This window comes from Nematolebias whitei, chromosome 2 (assembly GCF_014905685.2).
Source record: "Nematolebias whitei isolate Nwh7 chromosome 2, NemWhi1, whole genome shotgun sequence".
Lineage (NCBI taxonomy): Eukaryota > Metazoa > Chordata > Actinopteri > Cyprinodontiformes > Rivulidae > Nematolebias > Nematolebias whitei.
The window spans coordinates 56834312-56856553 of record NC_056499.1 but is presented as its reverse complement, the minus strand read 5'-3'; the positions used below and the strand labels follow the sequence as shown (position 1 = coordinate 56856553).

The 22242-nt window shown below is 40.8% G+C and overlaps 1 protein-coding gene across 1 annotated transcript in view; it reads right to left on the bottom strand.

The window, feature by feature from the left end:
* The window catches only part of LOC119424952 (liprin-alpha-1), a 229419-nt gene that overhangs the window by 193777 nt on the left and 13400 nt on the right, over nt 1–22242 (bottom strand). The window contains exon 2 of the mRNA XM_037692477.1: nt 7935–8198. Within this exon, the coding sequence (XP_037548405.1) occupies nt 7935–8198 (264 nt within the window). The remainder of the gene's footprint in view (nt 1–7934; nt 8199–22242) is intronic.

Below are 22242 nucleotides of genomic sequence, written 5' to 3'. Positions count from 1 at the left end.
GCGATAAGAGCAGTAAACTCATTTATAAAAGAGTTGTTGATTTTGGTCGGACGGTAGAAAGTGGCAACAACGGTGGGGGTTGGGCCGGAGAGTAGACACACAGGGTGCTCAAAGGAGGGAGAGGGAGGTGTGTGAACCGGCGTGACCTTCCAGTTCTCGCGGTGAATTATCGCGAGACCTCCTCCGCGGCCGGACTCGCGGGATTTGGCGATATAAACAAACCCCGGTGGGGTAGATTCATTCAGGTGGAAAAAGTCATTTTGTTGTTGCCACGTTTCTGTTAGGCAAATAAAATCCAGCTTACGGTCAGATATTAGGTCTTGAATAAGCTGACCTGTGCCAGTGAGTGAGCGAACGTTCAGGAGGCCAAACTTTACGGAAGAGGAGTTTGTAGCGACCGAGCATTAGCCGACCGAGCTAGGCTAGCTAACATGCTATTACTGTTAGCGGCCCGAGTATTGCAGCGTGTAGAATGGTGAGAGCCAGACCAGATGGAGTTCATGGGGTTAGACTTGTCAGCGTGGAGTCTACGGCGGAAGCCATGGTGAATGTATCTCCAGCGAGGATGGAAGGCAATGTCCTGAAGAGGGAGCACAAGTGGCACGGCTGGTAGGAAACGAAGGCGAAGGAGCTTGACCGCTGAGTAATGGAGAAGACCAGACGCCGGGTGGTGGTGGATGAGCAGCTGGAGAGTCCAAAGCAAAGCAGGCAGCAGGTAAATCCTAATGAACCGCATGGCTGATATTGAGACGGATCAGAGACTTGGTGTAGTGGAAAAGGCGGGAAGGACTGAATAAAACAGAAAAAAAAAAAAGCACGACGAGCAGCGGCAGCCAGGATGCGCCAGCGTTCGCTCACCGGAAGGAATGAAGTGAAATATTTCCATACTAATGATGTATTTCTACCTGTTTGCCAAGACTGTGCTTGCTTTGCGCCATCCACCTGCTTGGAGGAATCCATTTTGTAGCCCGTGTCCGGTGTGGATAACGTGACAAGTGATGCAATGACGTAACGGCAACATAATGACATCACTAAGAATACTAGACGTGAAATTTAAAAACTCGATAGATGTCCTAGGAATCAATGTGTAGATTACTCGAGTAGTTTGTTAAAGCCCTACCATTGACTAATAACAGATGTTATCAAAAAAAGTGAGAAAACTTAGCCATCTTTGGAGCTGTATAGCTCAGCAATACGTTTCAGTAGAATAATCATTCAAAGTTTAAACCATCAACATGTATTACAGTAATTGCTGGTGAACACAACTGAATATAAGCCGCAAACACTAAATTAAAAAAATAAAATAAAAAAATTGTACACACATAAGCCACGCTTGTGTATAAGCAGCGGATAGGGCTGGGTACCTTTCTAAAAAAATTTGGTATCGGTACCGGTGTCGGTACCTTCACTTCGGTATCAGTTCCTGGACGGTTCTTTTTTCTGTACCAATTTTGTAATTAATATTAATTCTAACAAGAAAATTACGTTACACATTACAGTACAAATTTTGAGTTTTATTTTTTAACTTTGGTATTTTTCCATTCCAAGCTTTTTTCTTACATAAAACTAAACAATTTAAGTCAAAAGACCAGTTACAAACCAGTGACACGTCAGTGTCTAATGCTCACTGCTGCACACTGAGGACCTTTTCACTGAACAGTTTTTCTTCAGAAACATCAACATGTCTGTTTTCTCTGGACACAAACAAGATGCTCCTGGCTGATGGTGTCTCCAGCAGTAGAACATGTTCACTCTGAGGGTGTGGATGGTGATTGTTGCACACACAGATACCTGGTTGTCAGTTTGATAACACGGACATGTTGTCCCTCACATTCCACCAGCAGGTCACTGGATTCACTGAAGTTAGGGTTGATACAGACTTCTGCACCTCTGTGTCTCTTCCTGAATCTTCTCTGTGGTTCTCTGGGGTTTAGGGCTCTGATCATCTCTCTAACTGTAAGACTTGAAAGTCTGTGGACATTAATTATTTTTCTGCCCGTCTGCGCAGCCAACTTCAGGCAGCCTCACCCTCCTCCTCCCTCACAAGCAGGCTCTCACTGCTGCAATTCATACACACTTTGGAGCTGGCGGTGTAGCTGATGAGGATTAATATTTAATATGTGTGTTAAAAAAAGGTCTAAAAGCAAACTTTAATATATATAAATAGTTAATTTTTTAGACATTTATTTTGTACAGTTATAGCTGTTAATAAATGTGCCCGTGTGACAACTGGGTCAAAGCCTTGACTCAAATATATTTGTGTTATTATTTTATGGAAAAAAATTTTTTTGAGATATATATCGTATATCGCCATTTGTCTTAAAATATCGCGATATTAATTTTGGTTCATATCGCCCACTCCTACGCGCTGCACACGTGAATCCCGTCTGTGTGCGTAACCAGCACCATAGACATACGGCTGTACAGCAGCTCTATACAGCTCTGGGTGTAAACACGTATGTCTGTGTTTTACCCGCCTGCGTGCTGAAAGCATGTGTCACATTAGAGCCATTCACCAAAACTTGACACTGAAAGAAAAGTCATGTTTCAATCCATACACAAACCGACGCAGTTCGGTCGGTACTATAAAACAACCTCAGTTCGGTAGCCCTAATCATGCGCCTTCACTACACTGAATTACACTGGGCCAAGCAATAATGACACAAAATAAAAAAAATAAATAAAAAAACACTTTTTGTCCGTTTTATCAACCTGAATGTAATTATTGAAACAAATTAATTTCCAGGTTCCTACTTGGTGCCACAATTTCTACACTTCATAACTTTTATTCCCCTTTCCTTCACATTCTACTTGGAATAACATCCATCTCCTTATCCCATTGTTTTCTTTTCCACTATTCGTCCCCCCATCACTGATTTTATCAATTTTACTTTAAAGAAAATTTGTTACTTGGGTTCTTTCTCCCTAACATAATATTTCTCCTTCAGGGTATTCTCCATAACACCATCAGCTGGACTTTTCAAATCTTAGGGCAAAGTCCAACACACACCCCCCCCCCCACACGGAAAAAGCAATTTGGCAAAAATAAACTGATTTCATAAGGCTCTATATAACTTTCATTACCTTCACATCTTTCTTGGATTCTATTAAGTGAAGCAATGAAATTGTACACACGCACACACACACACACACGCACACGCACGCACACACACACACTGCTGATAGGGATTGCATGCCTGGTTGGACCTCTAAAGAATGTGCCATCCTAATTTTTTGCCCTGTAGCACAGGAGCAATGAATGGAGAAATATCTTTTTGCAGTGATTCCTACAGTAGCAGGGTGAGGGGGGGGGGGGGGGGGCTGCTGGAACCAATCACTCTTTTCAGTCACCACCTCAGCTATTCTCCCTTTCCACTTCTTTAGCCTCTGAGCTCTTCCAGCTCCTGGCGAAAAGAATTGCAACACTAAAGGAATAAGAGAGATTTTGCTATTGACAACAACAAAGTCATCCACTTACAAGCAGGCAATGGGAGGTTCTGAAATCAAGGCCCGGGGTTAATTACAGAGATGCTTACTTCCTACATTCCAGGGAAGAAGTGTAAGTTCAGCGTGAGCTTCAAAAACTCAGTATTTTCTACCATGAACAACCATGTTAAAGTAAACAATGACAAAGTTTGAAAGTTCAATTCGCTAATGTGTGGTAAATATGTGAACAGCAACAACAAAATATAAACAAGCTATACACAGCAATATTTGTAATAAAATTAAAAATATCTACACAGAAAGACAGACAGGAAGGAAGGAAGGAAGGAAACTTAGGAGGGAGGGAGGGAAGTTAGATAGTAAGGAAATAAAGGTCCATAAAGAGAGAATTTTTTTAATTGTTTTTTTCTAAATCACAAGTTCACATACATTTTCAAAGTACTTAGTAACATTGCCGTTAAACTGAATGACTCTGGGTATACTGAATATCTTGGGTACTGTTCAACAAGCATCTCACAATACTTTGTTGGAATATTGTCCCATCCCTCCTGACAGAACTGGTGCAGTTCAGTTTACAGGTATTTATATACAGGTGCTGGTCATAAAATTAGAACATCATGAAAAAAACGATTTATTTCAGTAATTCCATTCAAAAAGTGAAACTTGTCTACTATAGTCATTCATTACACAGAGACTGATGTATTTCAAATTATTATTTCTTTTAATGTTGATGATTATAACTGACAACTAATGAAAACCACAAATTCAGTATCTCAGAAAATTAGATTATTACTTAAGACCAATAAAAAAAGGATTTTTAAAAATGTTGGTCAACTTTAAAGTATGAACATGTTCAGCATCAATACTTAGTTGTTGCTCCTTTAGTCTGGATCACTGCAGCAGTGCGTCGTGGCATGGAGTGGATCAGTCTGTGTCACTGCTCAGGTTCTGAGAGCCCAGGTTGTTCTGATCGTGGCCTTCAGCTCTTCTGAATTGTTGGATCTGGTGAATCACATCTTCCTCTTCACAATAACTCATAGATTTTCTATAGAGTTACGGTCAGGTGAGTTTGCTGGCCAAAGAAGAACAGGGATACCATGGTCCTTAAACCAGGTACTAGGGCTGGGCCATATCATATCGTTCACGATAATATTGGTAAAAAAAAAACTTGACCGAGAAAATAAATTATATCATGATATGCTAATTTCATGACGTAAATGCGTCATCCCACCACGCAGCGGTCAGCGGATTTCGCTCACGTGGGTCATGCAACGATATTCAAATCGGAAAGGTGAAGGCACGAACGTAAACATCTGAGCCACGTTTGTGCCGACACTTTTCGATCCGGTCAGCGTGAGGGTTCAGTGTGAGGGAAGACGTTGCCTTTAGCTTTTTAGTTAGCGTGCTGCTATCTTGGAGCTACGTCAGTGCAGGCGGGTGGAGCAGGGGTGCGCACAGTTTGGTTCAGTGGACTGTGAGCTCGGTTCTGTTGATGCTGCGAGGCACCCCGCTTGTATGTATGGGGAAAATAAATGTGCACTGCTGAGAGCGGCTGCCTGCCAGAGATTCTGCCGTTCTTGTTTATGTAAATTTACCCTTTTCAAAACTGTGCTTGCACTGTATAATGTGGTTTCAGTGGAAAGTGCAAGTATGCGACTCTTTTAGGTACTTTTATCCTGTTTTTAATCGTATTTGGAGTACTTTACTTTTATCATGGCGACCCACCACCCTTCTGGAGGCACGCGGGGCGCAATTGTTTACACCAGGGAACAGCTGATCGGTCTGCAACACAGCAGAGTTTTTGGACAAAAACGTGAAATTCCCCAAGAACTTAGAAGGAAATATTGGGGATGCAGAGCAGGAAAAAGATGACATCTGGATAAGAGGAAGTATAAACCCTACCTTCTATCCATTATCATGGGGAACGTCTGCTCGCTAGTAAATAAGACGGACGAACTAACGGCACTCATGAGGAGTCAGCCTGCATTTCAGGAGGCTTCATTGGTGCAATTTACATTAACAAGAAATGGTGCAACCCCCAACACATCACAGTGAAGGAGCGTGTCTGCAGCCCGGACACTGAACCGATAGCAATCGGTCTCAGACCATATTATCTCCCATGTGAGTTTCCACACGTCATAATTGTCTGTGTTTACATTCCTCCAACTGCTGAAGTGTTGCGGGCTGATGACATCATCATATCAATCACTGCAAGACTACAGTCTCTGCACCCTGATGCCTTCATGGCTTTTTCTGGTGATTTTAATCATGTCACAATGAACTCATCCTTGCCCAAATTCAAACAGTTTGTTGACTGTAAAATTAGAGAAAATAAAGCATTGGATCTGCTGTATGCTAATGTGAAAGAAACATACAGTGCCATAGCTCTACCCCCTCCCCCCCCCGGCGAATCAGACCACAATCTAGTCTACCTCAAGCCCCAATACATCCCTGCAGTCCAGCGGAAACTAGTGACTGAGAACTGTACGCAGGTGGTCACAGGAAGCTATGGAGGCCCTGCAAGACTGCTTTGATACAACTGACTGGGATGTCTTCTGTGATGCACATGGGCAGGACATTAACTCACTCACTGACTGTGCTATGAATTATATTAAAATCTACACGGATAGGTGTACAAACCAGATTCCAAAAAAGTTGGGACACTAAACAAATTGTGAATAAAAACTGAATGGAATGATGTGGAGATGGCAAATGTCAATATTTTATTCGTAATATAACAGACGACAGATCAAAAGTTTAATCTGAGTAAATGTAACATTTTAAAGGAAAAATATGTTGATTCAAAATTTCAGAGTGTCAACAAATCCCAAAAAAGTTGGGACAAGTAGCAATAAGTGGCTGGAAAAAGGAAATTGAGCATATAACGAACAGCTGGAAGACCAATTACCACTAATTAGGTCAATTGACAACATGATTGGGTATAAAAAGAGCTTCTCAGAGTGTCAGTGTCTATCAGAAGCCAAGATGGTAAGAGGATCAACAATTCCACCATTGTTGCACAGAAAGATAGTGCAGCAATACCAGAATGGTGTTACCCAGCGTAAAATAGCAAAGACTTTTAAGTTATCATCATCAACCGTGCATAACATCATCAAAAGATTCAGAGAATCTGGAACATTCGCTGTGTGTAAGGGTCAAGGTCGTAAAACTCTACTGGATGCTCATGATCTCCGGGCCCTTAAACGTCACTGCACCTCAAACAGGAATGCCACTGTCAAGGAAATAACAGAATGGGCTCAGGAATACTTCCAGAAAGCATCGTCAGTGAACACAATCCACCGTGCCATCCGTCGTTGCCAGCTGAAACTCTACAGTGCAAAGAGGAAGCCATTTCTAAGCAAGCTCTACAAGCTCAAACGTTTGCACTGGGCCAGGGGTCATTTAAAATGGAGTGTGGCAAAATGGAAGACTGTTCTGTGGTCAGATGAGTCACGATTTGAAGTTCTTTATGGAACACTGGGACACCATGTCATCCGGACCAGAGAGGACAAGGATAGCCCAAGTTGTTATCAACGCTCCGCTCAGAAGCCTGCATCACTGATGGTATGGGGTTGCATGAGCGCTTGTGGCATGGGCAGCTTGCATGTCTGGAAAGGCACCATTAATGCAGAGAACTATGTTCAGGTTCTAGAACAACATATGCTCCCATCTAGACGTCATCTCTTTCAGGGAAGACCCTGCATTTTTCAACACGATAATGCCAGACCACATTCTGCAGCAATCACAACATCATGGCTACGTAGGAGAAGGATCCGGGTACTGAAATGGCCAGCCTGCAGTCCAGATCTTTCATCTATAGAGAACATTTGGCGCATCATAAAGAGGAAGGTGCAACAAAGAAGGCCCAAGACGATTGAACAGTTAGAGGCCTGTATTAGACATGAATGGGAGAGCATTCCTATTTCTAAACTTGAGAAACTGGTCTCCTCTGTCCCCAGACGTCTGTTGAATGTTGTAAGTAGAAGTGGTAAAAATGGACTTGTCCCAACTTTTTTGGGATTTGTTGATGCCATGAAATTTGGAAACAACAGATTTTTCCCTTAAAATGATACATTCACTCAGTTTAAACTTCTGATCTGTGATTTGTGTTCTATTCTGAATAAAATATTAGATGTTGGCACCTCCACATCATTGCATTCAGGTTTTATTCACAATTTGTTTAGTGTCCCAACTTTTTTGGAATCCGGTTTGTAATAAATTTCTTACAAAATTGGAAAAGAATAGAAAGAAAAAAGGTAAAGCCGTTAAATATAAAATTCAAGAAAAAAAAACCTGAAACGCATAAAAGATTTCAAAGGATCTTGCTTATAGCTGCCATTAATTTAGATTGCCAGCTGTCTGTTGTTGGACTAATGGTGGCCAATCACCACAATAGCAAATAGCCCAACTCCAGTTTCACATGCATCACTGGATTTATTCATCTCTCTTTCTCTTGTTTTAAATAATAATGTAAAGCACATGCAACTCACCTGTGGTAAAGCAGTGTTCAACTGGCGCTGCAGGGAATCCCTCTCATGGCTCACTTCATGCAGTTTGCCCTGAGTCAGGCCCAGATTCTCCTGAGTTTCTCTCAGAGTGTCAAGAAGACGATCCCTCTCCTCCAACATAGACACCATCAACGACTCAAAGTGTCCCTCAGAGTCTGACTGCAAGGGGGAACCCGAACCACGCCGCCCGCTGCCGTTCCCCCCACCTTCAGCCTCGCTGATGGTGGGCATCACCTCACACATCATCTGCAACCACAATGTGAAAGAAATGAGCAGTTAATATGGACTGTACTTATATAGCACCTTTCTATCTTATCAAGATACTTAAAGCTCTTTACAACAATCTGTGCCTCATTGACCCATTCATACAGCTCTATACTAGATCTACAAAGCTAATTCAACAAATCAATCTAAAGACCCAAATCAGTGATTTATCACATTCATACACCGATGGGACACACACCAGAGGCTATGATGGGTTCAGTGTCTTGCCCAGGGACACTTCGGCGTATGACTGCTAGTGGATTCGAACCCCCAACTCTTGCATTGAAATGCAGCTGATTTGACCATTAAAGTGCATTTATTAAGCAAACGTTAGATTGAGACACACCTTTGCTATAATTTCGAGCAAACAAATAATTGTTTTTAGGCGTTTATCTTGTTAAATTTGTACAGCAACTCATCACGTGCACGCGATTACTTCCGTGTGTTGGCTTTTGAAATGCAGCTGATTTGACGGTCAAAGTGCATTTATTAAGCAAACGTTAGACTGAGACACACATTTTCTATAATTTGGAGCAAACAAATAATGTTTTAACGTGTTAATCTTGATAAATTCTTGTTAAAAGTCCTCCCGTGCACGCTCCCGCGGCCGCCATTTGACAGCCATCAATTTTTGACACAACACCGGCCCACATTTCCGGGTTCGGCCCACATTTCCGGGTTGTCAGCGGTGACGTGTAACAAACGTGACGCGTCAGTGGTGACGCATAATAGATGCAACATATATGACAAAGCAACATATTTATGGATTTTTCCACTTTATGAGACAAATATGGACTAATGCGACTTATAGGGTAGAGCGACTAGTACGGCAGAAAATACAGTAATAACAAATAAATAAAACATTAGTAAGAGAAAACTAAAAGCAGAGAAGGTGGGTCATGTAGCAAGACAATGATCCTAAGCATACAAGTGGTTCTACCAAAGAATAGTTCAAGAAGTATAAAGTTCCTGTTTTGGAATGGCCAAGTCAAAGTCCTGACCTTCATCCAATCCAGATGTGGAAGAACCTGAAGTGAACAATTAATGTGAGAAAACCACTAACATCCAGAGCTGAAGCTGTTCTGCATGGAGGAAGGGGCTCGAACTCCTCCAAGCTGGTGAGCAGGACTGATCAACAGTTAAGGCTCCAGAATATTTGCGCATCCTGTCAACCGCACGGAAACTGTGCGCACTGTCCACAGAGGGTTGAGACTTCATACTAAGCGTCCACCCTGAGCGGCTGCAGACCAGCTCTGCAGACAAGGGGCGTTTACCTTCGGGACAAATTGAGGTCGCTGATTGGTCATTTGCTGACAAGTCTACTGGATTGATCGACAGGTCACCAAAAAAAAAAAAACAGAACTGGCAGCTCCAGCCACAGCAGTGTTCTGTGTTTATATGTTGTTAATAAAAAGTTCTAAAAAAAACAAAAAAAAAACAGGGAGCACTGGTCCTGCAGCCCACACATTATATTAGCCCACCAGGAAATCTCTAGACCCTCCAGCAGCCACGTTGGACCTGATTTTAATTCTCTTGTGACAAATTTCTTCATTTCTCACATTTTCAGTCATGGTGTCATCAGATGTGCGATATGGCATAAAATTCATATCACAATATGTATTGTGAAGGGTGGCGATAATAATATATATCGCAATATGTTTTTGGTATAAAGCTTGCAATAGGAATTTAAAAAAGCATAGGGTGTCCTTTTGCCATCATATATTTTGAATTAAGAAAATGTCACTACTAGGTCCAGAGAGTTTTTAAATAATAAACAAATCAAGTATTGGGCTTCTTTCTTGTAGTGCAAAGCAGTGCAAAACATATCAAATGTAGTTTTAGCCATATGTTTTAAAAAAAAGAATATATGTTGTTAACTCTTAACAGTTTCCAATCTTACTTAATAAATGAACAGCAACAGAGCAGCAAGTGAACACTGAAACACTTCACCCTCCAAACCTCTAGTGGGCGCCTCCTCCTGCTTTAAGGAGAGCTGACACAAAATGAGTCTGTGGCTTTGACCAGAGGGTCTCGCAGTAAAATCACACAACACAGCGTTCTTTTCACAGATCAGAGAGCAGGTTTCTCTAAAGCTGACCAACGCTTACTTTAACTTTCGAGGAAAAAAAAAACTTTCGACGGAACACAGCGTTTTGCGCATGTGTCAGAATACGGCAACACTAAGGCAAGCCGGCTCAATTTTTTTTGTTTTTTTGGCTATATAAATTGAGACTATCTCCATAAAAACGATATAATTTTATACTTGAAAATCCTCCAGCTGCCTTCTTTCTTCCACTCGCCCACCTCCTTCTCCCTCACTCAGTATGTTTACATGGACATAAGTAACCGGATCAAATGGCCGGTCGGAATAAAAGTGTGTCATGTAAACACTCCGTTCGGGTTATTTTTTTGTGTATTTGGCGCGATCGATATAATTTGTGATCAGAACGAAACGGGTGGTTTACAATGATCCGTAACCCGATCGGTGCGCATGTAAACGCTTGATCTGTTCGTTTTTATCTCATCGTGAAAAACTGACCTGACTGCACATGTGCGACTTTGCCATTTCCGCCTGGCTAATGCTAATAATATTAGCATGTCAGGGAAGCAAAACTGGTCGGTGAGAGATACAACATTTCTACTAGAAACTTTGAAAGAGCTCAAAATGATCTGTATCACCTGTAGCTCAGTCAGGGAGTGCAGTAACGTCTCCACCGTCATTAAAACCTGTCGCGGGTCCATTTTGGGTGCTCAGGTTTGTTTACATTCACCCGGAAGTAGAACTTCTTCTTCTGTGGTTTTTTGAAGGAGAGTTTACCACTCTGCGCATGTCAGTACTGCTGTTCAGAACAAAGCCCGCTGCAGGTAAACGCTCGTCATGAACAGATTGTGCCCATGTAAACAATACATTTGAATTATTCAAACAGAACACATTTCAATCCGGTCAAAGAATTCTGCGCATGTAAACATAGCTACTGAACACAAACCCAGCCCCTCAGCTGCTCCCCCCTCCTGCTCCTGCAGGAGGTGGGCGGAGACGTTTAGCACAAATAAACATGGCAGATATGAAGAGCAGATTAGCTGCTGTTGAGCAAACAGTCAGAGGTCCTTAGCGGCAAACAAGTCAAGTCAACTTTATTTATAGAGCACATTTAAAACAGAGCCTGTTATCAAAGTGCTTAACAACAACAACAACAACAACAACAACAACAACAACAACAACAACAACAACAACAACAACAACAACAACAACAACAACAACAACAACAACAACCAACCAATCAATCAATCAATCAATCAATCAATCAATCAATCAATCAATGAGTAAATTAAAGAGAAAAATATATAAACATATATATACAATACACTAATAATGATAATAACTGAAGAATTAATAAAAAGCATTTAAAACATAGGGTCACAGATTAAAAAAGACTAAATCAATTTACACTGTATGAAATGCCTGAGAGAACAGATGTGTTTTTAGCAGAGATTTGAAGTGAGGAAGGGAGGTGGCCTGCCTGATGTTGGGGGGCAGGTTGTTCCAGAGTTTGGGGCTCATGACTGAAAAAGCCCGACCTCCTCTGATCTTCAGTCTTGTTTTTGGAACAGCCAAAAACAGCTGATCAGATGATCTGAGGGCCCGAGAGGGATCGTAAGGTTCCAGAAGCTCAGAGAGGTAAAGGGGTGCAAGGCCATTTAGGCATTTGAAGGTCAGCAGAAGAATTTTAAAAACTATCCTCGCATGAACAGGGAGCCAGTGAAGGGAGGACAGAACTGGTGTAATATGTTCAGACCTACGTGTTCCGGTTAAAAGCAGAGCAGCAGCATTCTGGACGAGCTGAATTCAATTCAATTCAATTCAAAAATACTTTATTAATCCCAAAGGGAAATTATTTGTTGTTGTAACTCGTTATCCTAGTTTCATTAAGAGATGTTATAGATGCTGATGACTGTAGAAAGGAAGGATCTCTTGTAAAGGTCCATCTCACAGTGGATCCTAAGAAACTGGCTGCAGATGCCGTCCAATCCGTCCACCCAGACTCGGCTGGCCTCTCAGTTCCCCCGGGCTGTAGGACCACCCAAATGCCGGGCAGAACTCCTCCCAGAGCGATGGCCACTCCTCCCAGCAGTCTGCCGAGCTCCTCGTCGCTGCGGACAGCCAACAGTAGGTGCCAAGAGATGCTCCTGTTCTTCCACTGTCATGAGCTGTGTTTCCTGCTAGTTCCAGGATCTCAGTGGTCAGGCACTCGAGCACAGCTGGCAGGTAGATGAGAATGCTTCCACAGAACATCCTTTTCAACTCATTTGAGATTTGGGGCTTTAGTTGAGATATTATTTGAGCTTTTGAGATGTTAATCAGCTGCTGTTGGTTGTAGAAAACTGCCTTGTTGCCATGGTTACGCATCATAACAAATGTCCAAAACTAAAAAAGTTTCAGTAAAAATCCTTCCAGCTGCACAGCATCTGATACCAGAGGAAACAATCATCCAGAAAATGTGATTTACATCCAGAAAAAGAGGAATTAAAGTTTCCAAAAGCAAAATCTCAGAATGAACATAACAGAGCTGCTCCAACATGCAGCCACCTTGAGCAGCGCAATTCTAGAACGTGAAGACGTGAGATGGAGGCCTGGCTGATCCCAGCATACAGTGCATTGCAATAGGCCAATCGGGTCGTGACAAAGGCATGAACTAGTTTCTCAAGGTCGGGTCTGGACAACACTGGCTTGAGCTTAGCTACCTGTCTGAGTTGGAAGGAGCTTTTCTGCAGAACAGAGTTGATTTGATTGTCAAACTTGAAGTCAGAGTCTAAAACCATACCGAGATTTTTACCAGACTGCTTCAGATATGGCTGAAGAGAGTCCAGGTTGACAGGATCAGTGGTGGCAGTTGAGCTAGGGCTAAAGAAAATGACTTTGGTCTTTTCATTGTTAAAACTTAAGAAATTTGAAGCCATCCAGGCCCTAATGTCATCCAGACATTTTAACAGAGGATGATTGGAGCAAACACTTGCTGGTTTCACAGGCAGGTAGATCTGGCAGTCATCAGCATAGCAATGGAATGAAAGACCATGTTTCCTCAGGATGGACCCCAGTGGGAGCAAATAAAGTGAGAACAGAAGGGGTCCAAGAATCGAACCCTGTGGGACCCCACATGAAAGAGGTAATGAGGCGGATGCATTGTTACCAACCTTGACACAGAAGCTCCTACCACTCGGGTATGAGCGGAACCATTCTAATGCAGCACCTGTGATCCCAACCCACTGTTCCAGCCGTGATATAAGGATACTGTGGTCAACAGTATCAAAAGCAGCAGTAAGGTCCAGGAGCACAAGTACCACAAATTGACCAGAATCGTTTGAGATCATAATGTCGTTACAAACCCTTACTAATGGTGTTTCAGTGCTGTGGAGTTGTTTAAATCCAGATTGAAAAATATCGAAGATTCTGTTCTCATTCAAAAACTTGTTTAATTGAATGAGAACTATTTTCTCCAGGATTTTGGACAGGAAGGGAAGTTTTGAGATTGGTCTGAAATTTGAACAAGTCGAAGGGTCAAGTCCAGGTTTCTTAATTAACGGATGAACTACAGCATGTTTGAAAACATTGGGAACCACACTTGTCATAATACTACTATTTACAATAGTAAGAACAGAGGGTCCAATCGTGGGTAGAACTTGTTTGAAAAACGACGCAGGAATGGGGTCAGCAGGGGAACCGGAGGGTTTCATCTGATCAACGACTTTGTTTAGAAATGGGAGTGAAATGGGTTCAAGCTGAGCAAGGAACAAAGACAGAGGGGTCAGTTGTGGACTGGGGGATGGATGACCTAATCAACTCTACCTTATCAGCAAAGTATCTGGTAAAGTCGTTGCAGATGTCAACGGAGGCCTCCATGCTGGCAGACCGAGGCACGTTTAAAATGGAATTTATGGTATTTAAAAGAACACGGGGATTTTGACTGTTTGAAGCAATGATTTGGGAGAAGTATTTGTTCTTTTCAGATTTAACGATGCTCTGATAATCTTTCAAACATGTTTTTAACATAATAAAAGATACCTGTAATTTGTCCTTTTTCCACTTGCGTTCAGCTCTCCTGCATAGACGTTTGGCCGCTCGAGTGGTCGCGTTCAACCAGGGGTGTGGTGCCCGCTAAACAAGACGGCTAACACTTTAGCCGCTGTTCCATAGCTGAGACTGGGACCTTTGTGTTTAGCGATATGATAAGCTGCTGATTTATTAATGTCGCCACCTTTCACCTTTCCTCTCATAAAGCACAGCACGGCTAAATGAGCTCTGACTTGTGGTTTGTTTTAAGGAAGCAGGCTGAAAAAAAACTCAGAGCTGCAGCTTCATGGTTCCGAGTGGAGGCTCACTTTACCGCAGCTTCACTCATGCTTACTAACGTGAAGGCGGCGCAGCTGAATGGACTGCACTTATAGCTCCTTTCTGTCTTATCAAGACACTCAAAGCTCTTTACTATACAATCTGTGTCCTCATTTACCCACTCATGCCCTCTACTAGATCTCTACAAATAATAATCAGAACTTTATCACATTCATACGCCGATGGGACACACATCGGAGGGGTTCAGTGTCTTGCCTAGGGACACTTCAGCATGTGACTACCGGTGGAATCGAACCCCCAACTCTGCCATTGGAGGATGACTGCTCTAGGCTTTCAGCCACAGCTGCCCCCGGCTGAAGAAGATTATTACTTAATATATGTAAATGAATGTCTAAAAAATAAACTAATATATGTAAATAGTTTATTTTTGAGATAGTTATTTTGTACAGTTACAGCTGTTTGTTAATAAATGTGCCTGTGTGACAATTGGGACAAAGCTTTGACTCAGAAACATATTTTTGTTATTACTTTATGTAAAGAAAAAAAAAATCCACACATCGTATATTGCGATTTATCATAAAAATATTGAGATATTAATTTTGGTCCATATTGCCCATCTCCACGTGGTCTGTGGATCAGTACGTGGTCGTAAAAACTGAGCGATTCAACTCTAATCCGTTACGCGCGGACCTCCACGGACTGAAGTACACCCAAGTATACCGAAGGCTTTAGTGGAAACGTTTGGTTGCTGCGGGGCGGGGGGCACCAGATACTGAAAGCAATTCAATTCAATTCAGTTTATTCATAAAGCGCCAAGTCACAACAGAAGTCTTCTCAGAGCACTGAACAGAAACATTCATATATAAAAATACAAATTTAACATTATTTATCTGAGGAGCAGACTGCTCTGAGTTTAACTCCATCGCAAAAATGGCATCTTGAGCAAGCATGACGGAGACAGTGGAAAGAAAAAACTCCCTCATGAGGAAGAGACCTTTAGCAGAATGGACAAGCGGCCATCTGCTTCGACCGGCAAAGGTTCACATACTTTTACCACTTTCAAATATGTAATATTTTTGTCTCACTTGTTTAACTGGGTTCTCTTTATCTCTTTTTAGGACTCGTGTGAAAACCTGATGATGTTTTAGGTCATATTTATGCAGAAGTATAGAAGATTATAAGACCTCACAAACTTTCAAGCAGCACTGTAGGTGCTACCCATATCACACTGGTCTTGCAACATAATGGCCAATATTTGAGTTAAGATACACAAGCAATGTTGGGCAAAGAATAGAGAAACTCTGATTAATCAGAAGACTGGGTGTCTTGTGTTATTTATAATATGCTGCAGCTACAGTAAGTCTGGGTACTTATGAGCCACCTTCAACACCAAGGGGCTTACATCCTGCAAACTGCTACACACAAAGCCAAGGAATCATGTGAGCTGGATTTAACATACCTACATGGAACAACTTACAAACTGGAAAAAGTTGTGTAAGAGCGCTGTGGCCTGTCGGAAGCCCAATCTTTGAGACACCAAAAACCATTTTTATTAAGGAACTGGTTTGTTTCAGTTAATGTTTGGTTTCATTAAACAACAGTTAACCAGATAAAACTTAATCATTCTTAACCGCAATTTTTTTTAAAGTTGCATTACATATGAACATATTTTCTAGTGTACTGAGTCAAACCTAACCCAATTTACTGTAAGCAAAAATACTTGATCAACACTTCATATTGAGGTCAAGCTGCTCAGGATCAGCAATGAGGGGGTGGGTTGTTAAGCATCAACGAGAGGTAGCGACAGATGGTGAGTAATTCAGGAAGACATACCAAACATCAAAAACAAAGGACAACATTTCAAGAGCTAGATGCAAGACTCTGATGCATACTTCTCCTCAAAATCTCTTTAAACACTTACGGAGAGCACGATTCCTTTATATAGACAAGAACATCAGGTTAAGTGTAAATTAGACAAATACTGGTCATGTTAATACTAGCAAGTTGAACCAAAAATATACTTCATTTATTTTTTTAAGTTCCTCAATCATCTTGAAGAATCAGAAAGAAAAAAAGTCTATCTGCCGTAGATTTTACTTGCTCAGATCAACTGAACAACGGATCCCCGGCGATAAACGAGGTACACATACCAGGGTTTCCTCTACATGTAAATTTCCGTGGCGCACTGCCATAGTTAATTCAGGCTGTCACCCCTTCAGAATAAAAGTTGATATAGAATTGAAATAAATTTAAATATCGTGAAATGTTAAAACAATCTTTATTTTGAAAAGCCAACACTGCTGGCTCCTGCCTGTGTTGCTGCTGCGGTGCGCCGCTCTGTGAAACGAGACGAGTTGACAGTCAAAAGTAGAGAGAGAGAAAAAGTGAAAGAAGAAACCCAAAATGCATTTCTACTTCAAGCCTGTGACGCAGTTACCTGCAAACTAGTGGCTTTTTGGTGAAATTTGCCGATTTCAAACTAAAACATGTCATTTACGTGAATCGTACAGATCAGAAGAGGGTTCAAAAAACGTTCAATACAAAAACAACTGGACTTTATTAGTAACAGAAGACGTTTCGCTCCTCATCCGAGGAGCTTTCTCAATTCAAAGAGCAGAGAGTGAGAGATTCAGGTTATAAGGCTGAGTGAGATAAGACACACACACATGTAGATTGACAAGTCACACCTCCACACCTTAACAGTAGAGGTTTCTTAAAGTCTTTGTTCCTCTAATTCACTGACGAGGCCCCTCTGTTCCCATCAGGTGTGAAAACCGGCTGGGAATCTGTTTTAAAGTTGCATTATAGGTTTTTGAAAGATGAAATCTGAGGCCTCCTCCTCTGTTAAGAGACGGCTTTTCTCTTTTTACATAAATTGCTTCCTTCACCCCCCTCTCAAACCATCTGTGTTCTCGGTCCAAAATGTCCTCAAAAGAGTGTCCCTTATCTGTGAGGTGGAGGTGAACAGCTGAGTCTTGTCCAGAGGAGCTGGCTCTCCTGTGTTGAGCCATGCGTCTGTGAAGAGGCTGTTTAGTTTCTCCAATGTAGAGGTCTGGAGGTGGTGGTGGTGAAAATTGGGGAAACTAAACAGCCTTAATTAAAACTGTCACTGAATTATTTTTAACCATCACATAAAAATCTAAATGCTGTAAATAATTGTTATGGATTGTAAAACTGAATTAATCTTTATGTTAGAAAGTGAGTAAGATAGATAATGTAAAGTTTGAGTTTGTACATTGAGTTCTGCAGACTGTATTATTATTGAGTCCTGATTGCTGAGCTATAAACAAATATGACAGAAGTAATAAATGCAGATAAATCACAGTTTTCAGTCATAAACAGTAGCAAGAAGAAGAAAAAAACCCTACTAACTCATGTAAATACATTTACACTTGAAATATTCTCCCTAAATATGTCATTTAAGTCAGGATGGAAGTTCATCAATAAATAAATGCGTCAGTCTGTTGCTGCTTTTATCGTTAACAAACTTGAATCAAGTCCTGCAGTTTTTTTCCTGGCACCATGTACAGACTCTGCCAGGAAGCCTCTATGATCAGTCAGTAGATTTAACGTTAGCAAAAATATGCCTCATTTTAATTCTATAGCATGACAGATGATCACACATTTAGTTTAACGTATTTTGCACAGAGAGCATGATACCTGTTGCAGCTGCGGACAGTTTGATGCTACAGTGAGTGTTTTCTCTTCAGACGCTGCAACATGGACGACGTGCTGTTGTGGTTACTCCAGTTCTGCTTTGCACTGGAAGCATTGAGCTGTTTTATCTTTTCTGTTTAGCCTAAAATGTTCCCAAACTTTTGACAGTTTATGTTATTTTCAGGGCTCTTCTTCTAAACAGTCTCCGTTCCCTCCATAGCTACAAACTTAGCACATACGCGTTAGCGGGAGTGCTAGCGTAGTGTAACACAAAAACCTTCCGGCTAGACCACAGTGCTCTGAATAGTTTAACGAAGCTTCAAGGCAGATGAATTTGCCTCGAAGATTTTTTGTAATCGAGGTCCTTGAATGATTCGAGGAATTGTTTCAGCCCTACTTGTCACAGCTAAATCTAAGCCTAGAGACTAAAACTTGGACCAGTGGTTTTTATTCAAAAAGCGTTCAATACAAAAACAACTGGACTTTATTTGTAACAGAAGACGTTTCGCTCCTCATCCGAGGAACTTTCTCAATTCAAAGAGCAGAGAGTGAGAGATACAGGTTATAAGGCTGAGTGAGATAAGACACACACACACACATATATGTAGATTGGCAGTTCACACCTAAAACCTAAAACAGTAGGTCTTTGTTCCTCTAATTCACAGACGAGGCCCCTCTGTTCCCATCAGGTGTGAAACTGGCTGGGAATAAGTCTTAAAGTTGCATTATATGTTTTTGAAAGTGGAAATCTGAGGCCTCCTCCTCTGTTAAGAGACGGCTTTTCTCTTTTTACATAAATTGCTTCCTTCACCCCCCTCTCAAACCATCTGTGTTCTCGGTCTAAAATGTGCACATTTTGGTCCTCAAAAGAGTGTCCCTTATCTGTGAGGTGGAGGTGAACAGCTGAGTCTTGTCCTGTGGAGCTGGCTCTCCTGTGTTGAGACATGCGTCTGTGAAGAGGCTGTTTAGTTTCTCCAATGTAGAGGTCTGGACAGTCCTCGCTGCACTGGACCACATACACTACACCACTCTGTTTGTGTATGGGTATTTTGTCCTTAGGGTGGACCAGCCTCTGTCTGAGAGTCCTGCTGGGTTTGAAATGTACTGGGATCTTGTGTTTGTTGAAGATCCTTCTGAATTTCTCTGATACTCCAGCAACAAAAGGGATGACAATGTTTTTACGTCTGTTGTTCTCCTTTTTCTGTTTATTAGTGTGTTTTGTAGATTTCCTCACTGACTTGACAAAAGCCCAGTTAGGATATCCACATGTTTGAAGAGCTTCTTGAACGTGTTTCAGTTCCTTTTCCTTTCCTTCTGTCCTTGTGGGGACGCATTCGGCCCGATGTTGTAAAGTTCTGATGACAGAGAGTTTGTGTTCCAGTGGATGGTGGGAGTCAAACAGAAGATACTGGTCTGTGTGGGTTGGTTTCCTGTAAACTTCAATGTTGAGGCTGTCCTCTCTCTCCATCTGAACGAAACGAAACGTCTTCTGTTACAAATAAAGTCCAGTTGTTTTTGTATTGAACGCTTTTTGAATTCATCATGTCCTGGATGACTGAGAATCTTCACCAGCACAGTGGTTTTTATGCGTATGATCCCGATGCTGCTTACAATAATCTGATTTATGAATTATCAGAAGCTATTAACATAACTATTCCAGAAAGGACTGTTAACAGTAGGAAAAATGAGCAAAACCCTTGGCTTACCAAAGGGATACTGAACTCTATAAAACAAAAATAAACTGTACAAGAGATAAAGTCCATGCTCAATAATCCAGGTATACAATCCAACATTTTTCAGTCAGGCCATCTGGACAGTTTCTTTTTTTGTGCTGAAACATTTCAACTTCCATCCAGAAGGCTTCATCAGTGATAAGTGTCATCAATGTCCAGATGACCTGACTGAAAAATGTTGGATTGTATATCTGGATTATGAGCATGGACTTTGTTGTTTTCAACCAGTTTGACAAGACTGTCAACAAAGAAGAGGGCCGGCAATGGAGGAGGGGGCGTACCAAAGAGACCATCTTATCACAAACAGAACTGGTTTGTTCCACTTTGGAGTAAGCTGTTAGGGGAAGAATCAGTTTTGTTGTGCGTTTCCTTGACTGATGAAGCCTTCTGGATGGAAGGTGAAATGTTTCAGCAAAAAAAAGGAAACTGTCCAGATGACCTGACTGAAAAATGTTGGATGTACAAGAGATACTTTAAAAAAAAAAAACTAACAATCATAACAAACTGAAGTATCACTTGTACCAAAATAAACTGACTTACATAATAAGAAAGAGCAAATGTAACTATTATGCTAACTATATAAATTCAGCTCAGGGTGACTCTAAAAAGACTTGGTCAGTTATAAATAAAGTCCTTAACAGGGGCCAGAAACTTCAGGTGCTCCCGGAATCTCCAAATAGAGATTTCCATCAAAGTGCTGACAGTTTTAATAATTATTTTGTATCTATTGGTCAAAACCTTGCTAACAAAATCAAGCATTCCCAGGGAGACCCTTACAAGAATTATCTTTCAGGCAATTACCTTCACTCTTTTTTATGAAACCTACTGATGAAAATGAACTAAAAACAATCATTAAAAAACTAAAGAGTTCTTATACAGCTGGAGCTGATGGGATTTGCAGTAAAATCCTGCATGCAATTTCAAACTCAATTGTTAAACCTCTTTCACATTGCATCAACCTATCTTTACTCCATGGCGTGGTGCCTAAAAAGGCTAAAAAGGCAAAAATTATTCCAATTTACAAATCTGGAAATAAAAATGATATTAGTACTTACCGCCCTATTTCTGTCCTTCCAACTTTATCTAAGATACTCAAAAGAGTTGTACATAGTAGATTAACTGAATACCTTGATAAACAACTGATTCTCTCAAATTGCTGTATGGTTTCAGAAAAAAAGAGTTCTACCAGTTTGGCTATTTTGGACCTTACTGAAAAAATATGTGATACAATTGAACGAGGTGATTATGGTGTTGGCATTTTTTTGGACCTCTCTAAGGCTTTCCATACAGTGGATTTGGATATATTATTGGGTAAGCTGCACCATTATGGGATAAGAGGAACGGCATACAATTGGTTTAAAATTTATCTTTTTGGTAGACAATAGTATGTAATTCTAAATCATAAAAAATCCCAAATTCAAGACATCAAACATGGGGTCCCCCAGGGTTCAATCTTGGGACCATTACTTTTCATTATATATATTAATGACCTTGTAAATTCTTCCAAAGTATTTCATAAGGTCATTTTTGCTGAAGATACTAACTTGTTTTTTTTCCCACATAAAAATTAATTAGAACTGGAGGAAATAGTAAATGCAGAACTGAAAAAAATAAATACCTAGTTCAAGAGTAACAAGTTATCTCTTAATATCAACAAAATACATTTTATTCTCTTTAGACCCAATAAATGTAAACTTTTAATTGATCATGTAATTCTCAAAATTGAAAATGAGAAATTGATGAGAGTAAGTTCCACAGAATTCCTGGGGGTCCACATAGACGAGTCCTTAAATTTTAAATTGCATATCGAGTGTCTGCTAACAAAGCTGTCCAAATGTTGGCTTGTTTTTTAAATTATGATATTATTTGCCTCTATCCACACTCTTAACAATGTATACAACTCTCATTGAGCCACAACTTACATACTGTAATGTTATATGGTGTAATACTTACCCTAGATATCTTAAGAAACTTGAAAGCCTTCAAAAGAAGATAATAAGAGCCGTGTCATGGTCCGAGTACAACGCCCCCACATCCCATCTATTCCATCGTTTTGGTCTTCTTCGGCTAACAGAATTAAATGTGTTTCAGAAAGCCTGTTTGATGTTTCAAATTGTAAATAAAACTAATAATAGATTAACTGAGCTCGTTCCAATCAGTGGTCCACAACATGAAACCAGGAAAAAAACATCTTATCTACACCAAATATACAGGTCCTTCTCAAAAAATTATCATATTGTGATAAAGGTCATTATTTTCCATAATGTAATGATAAAAATGAAACTTT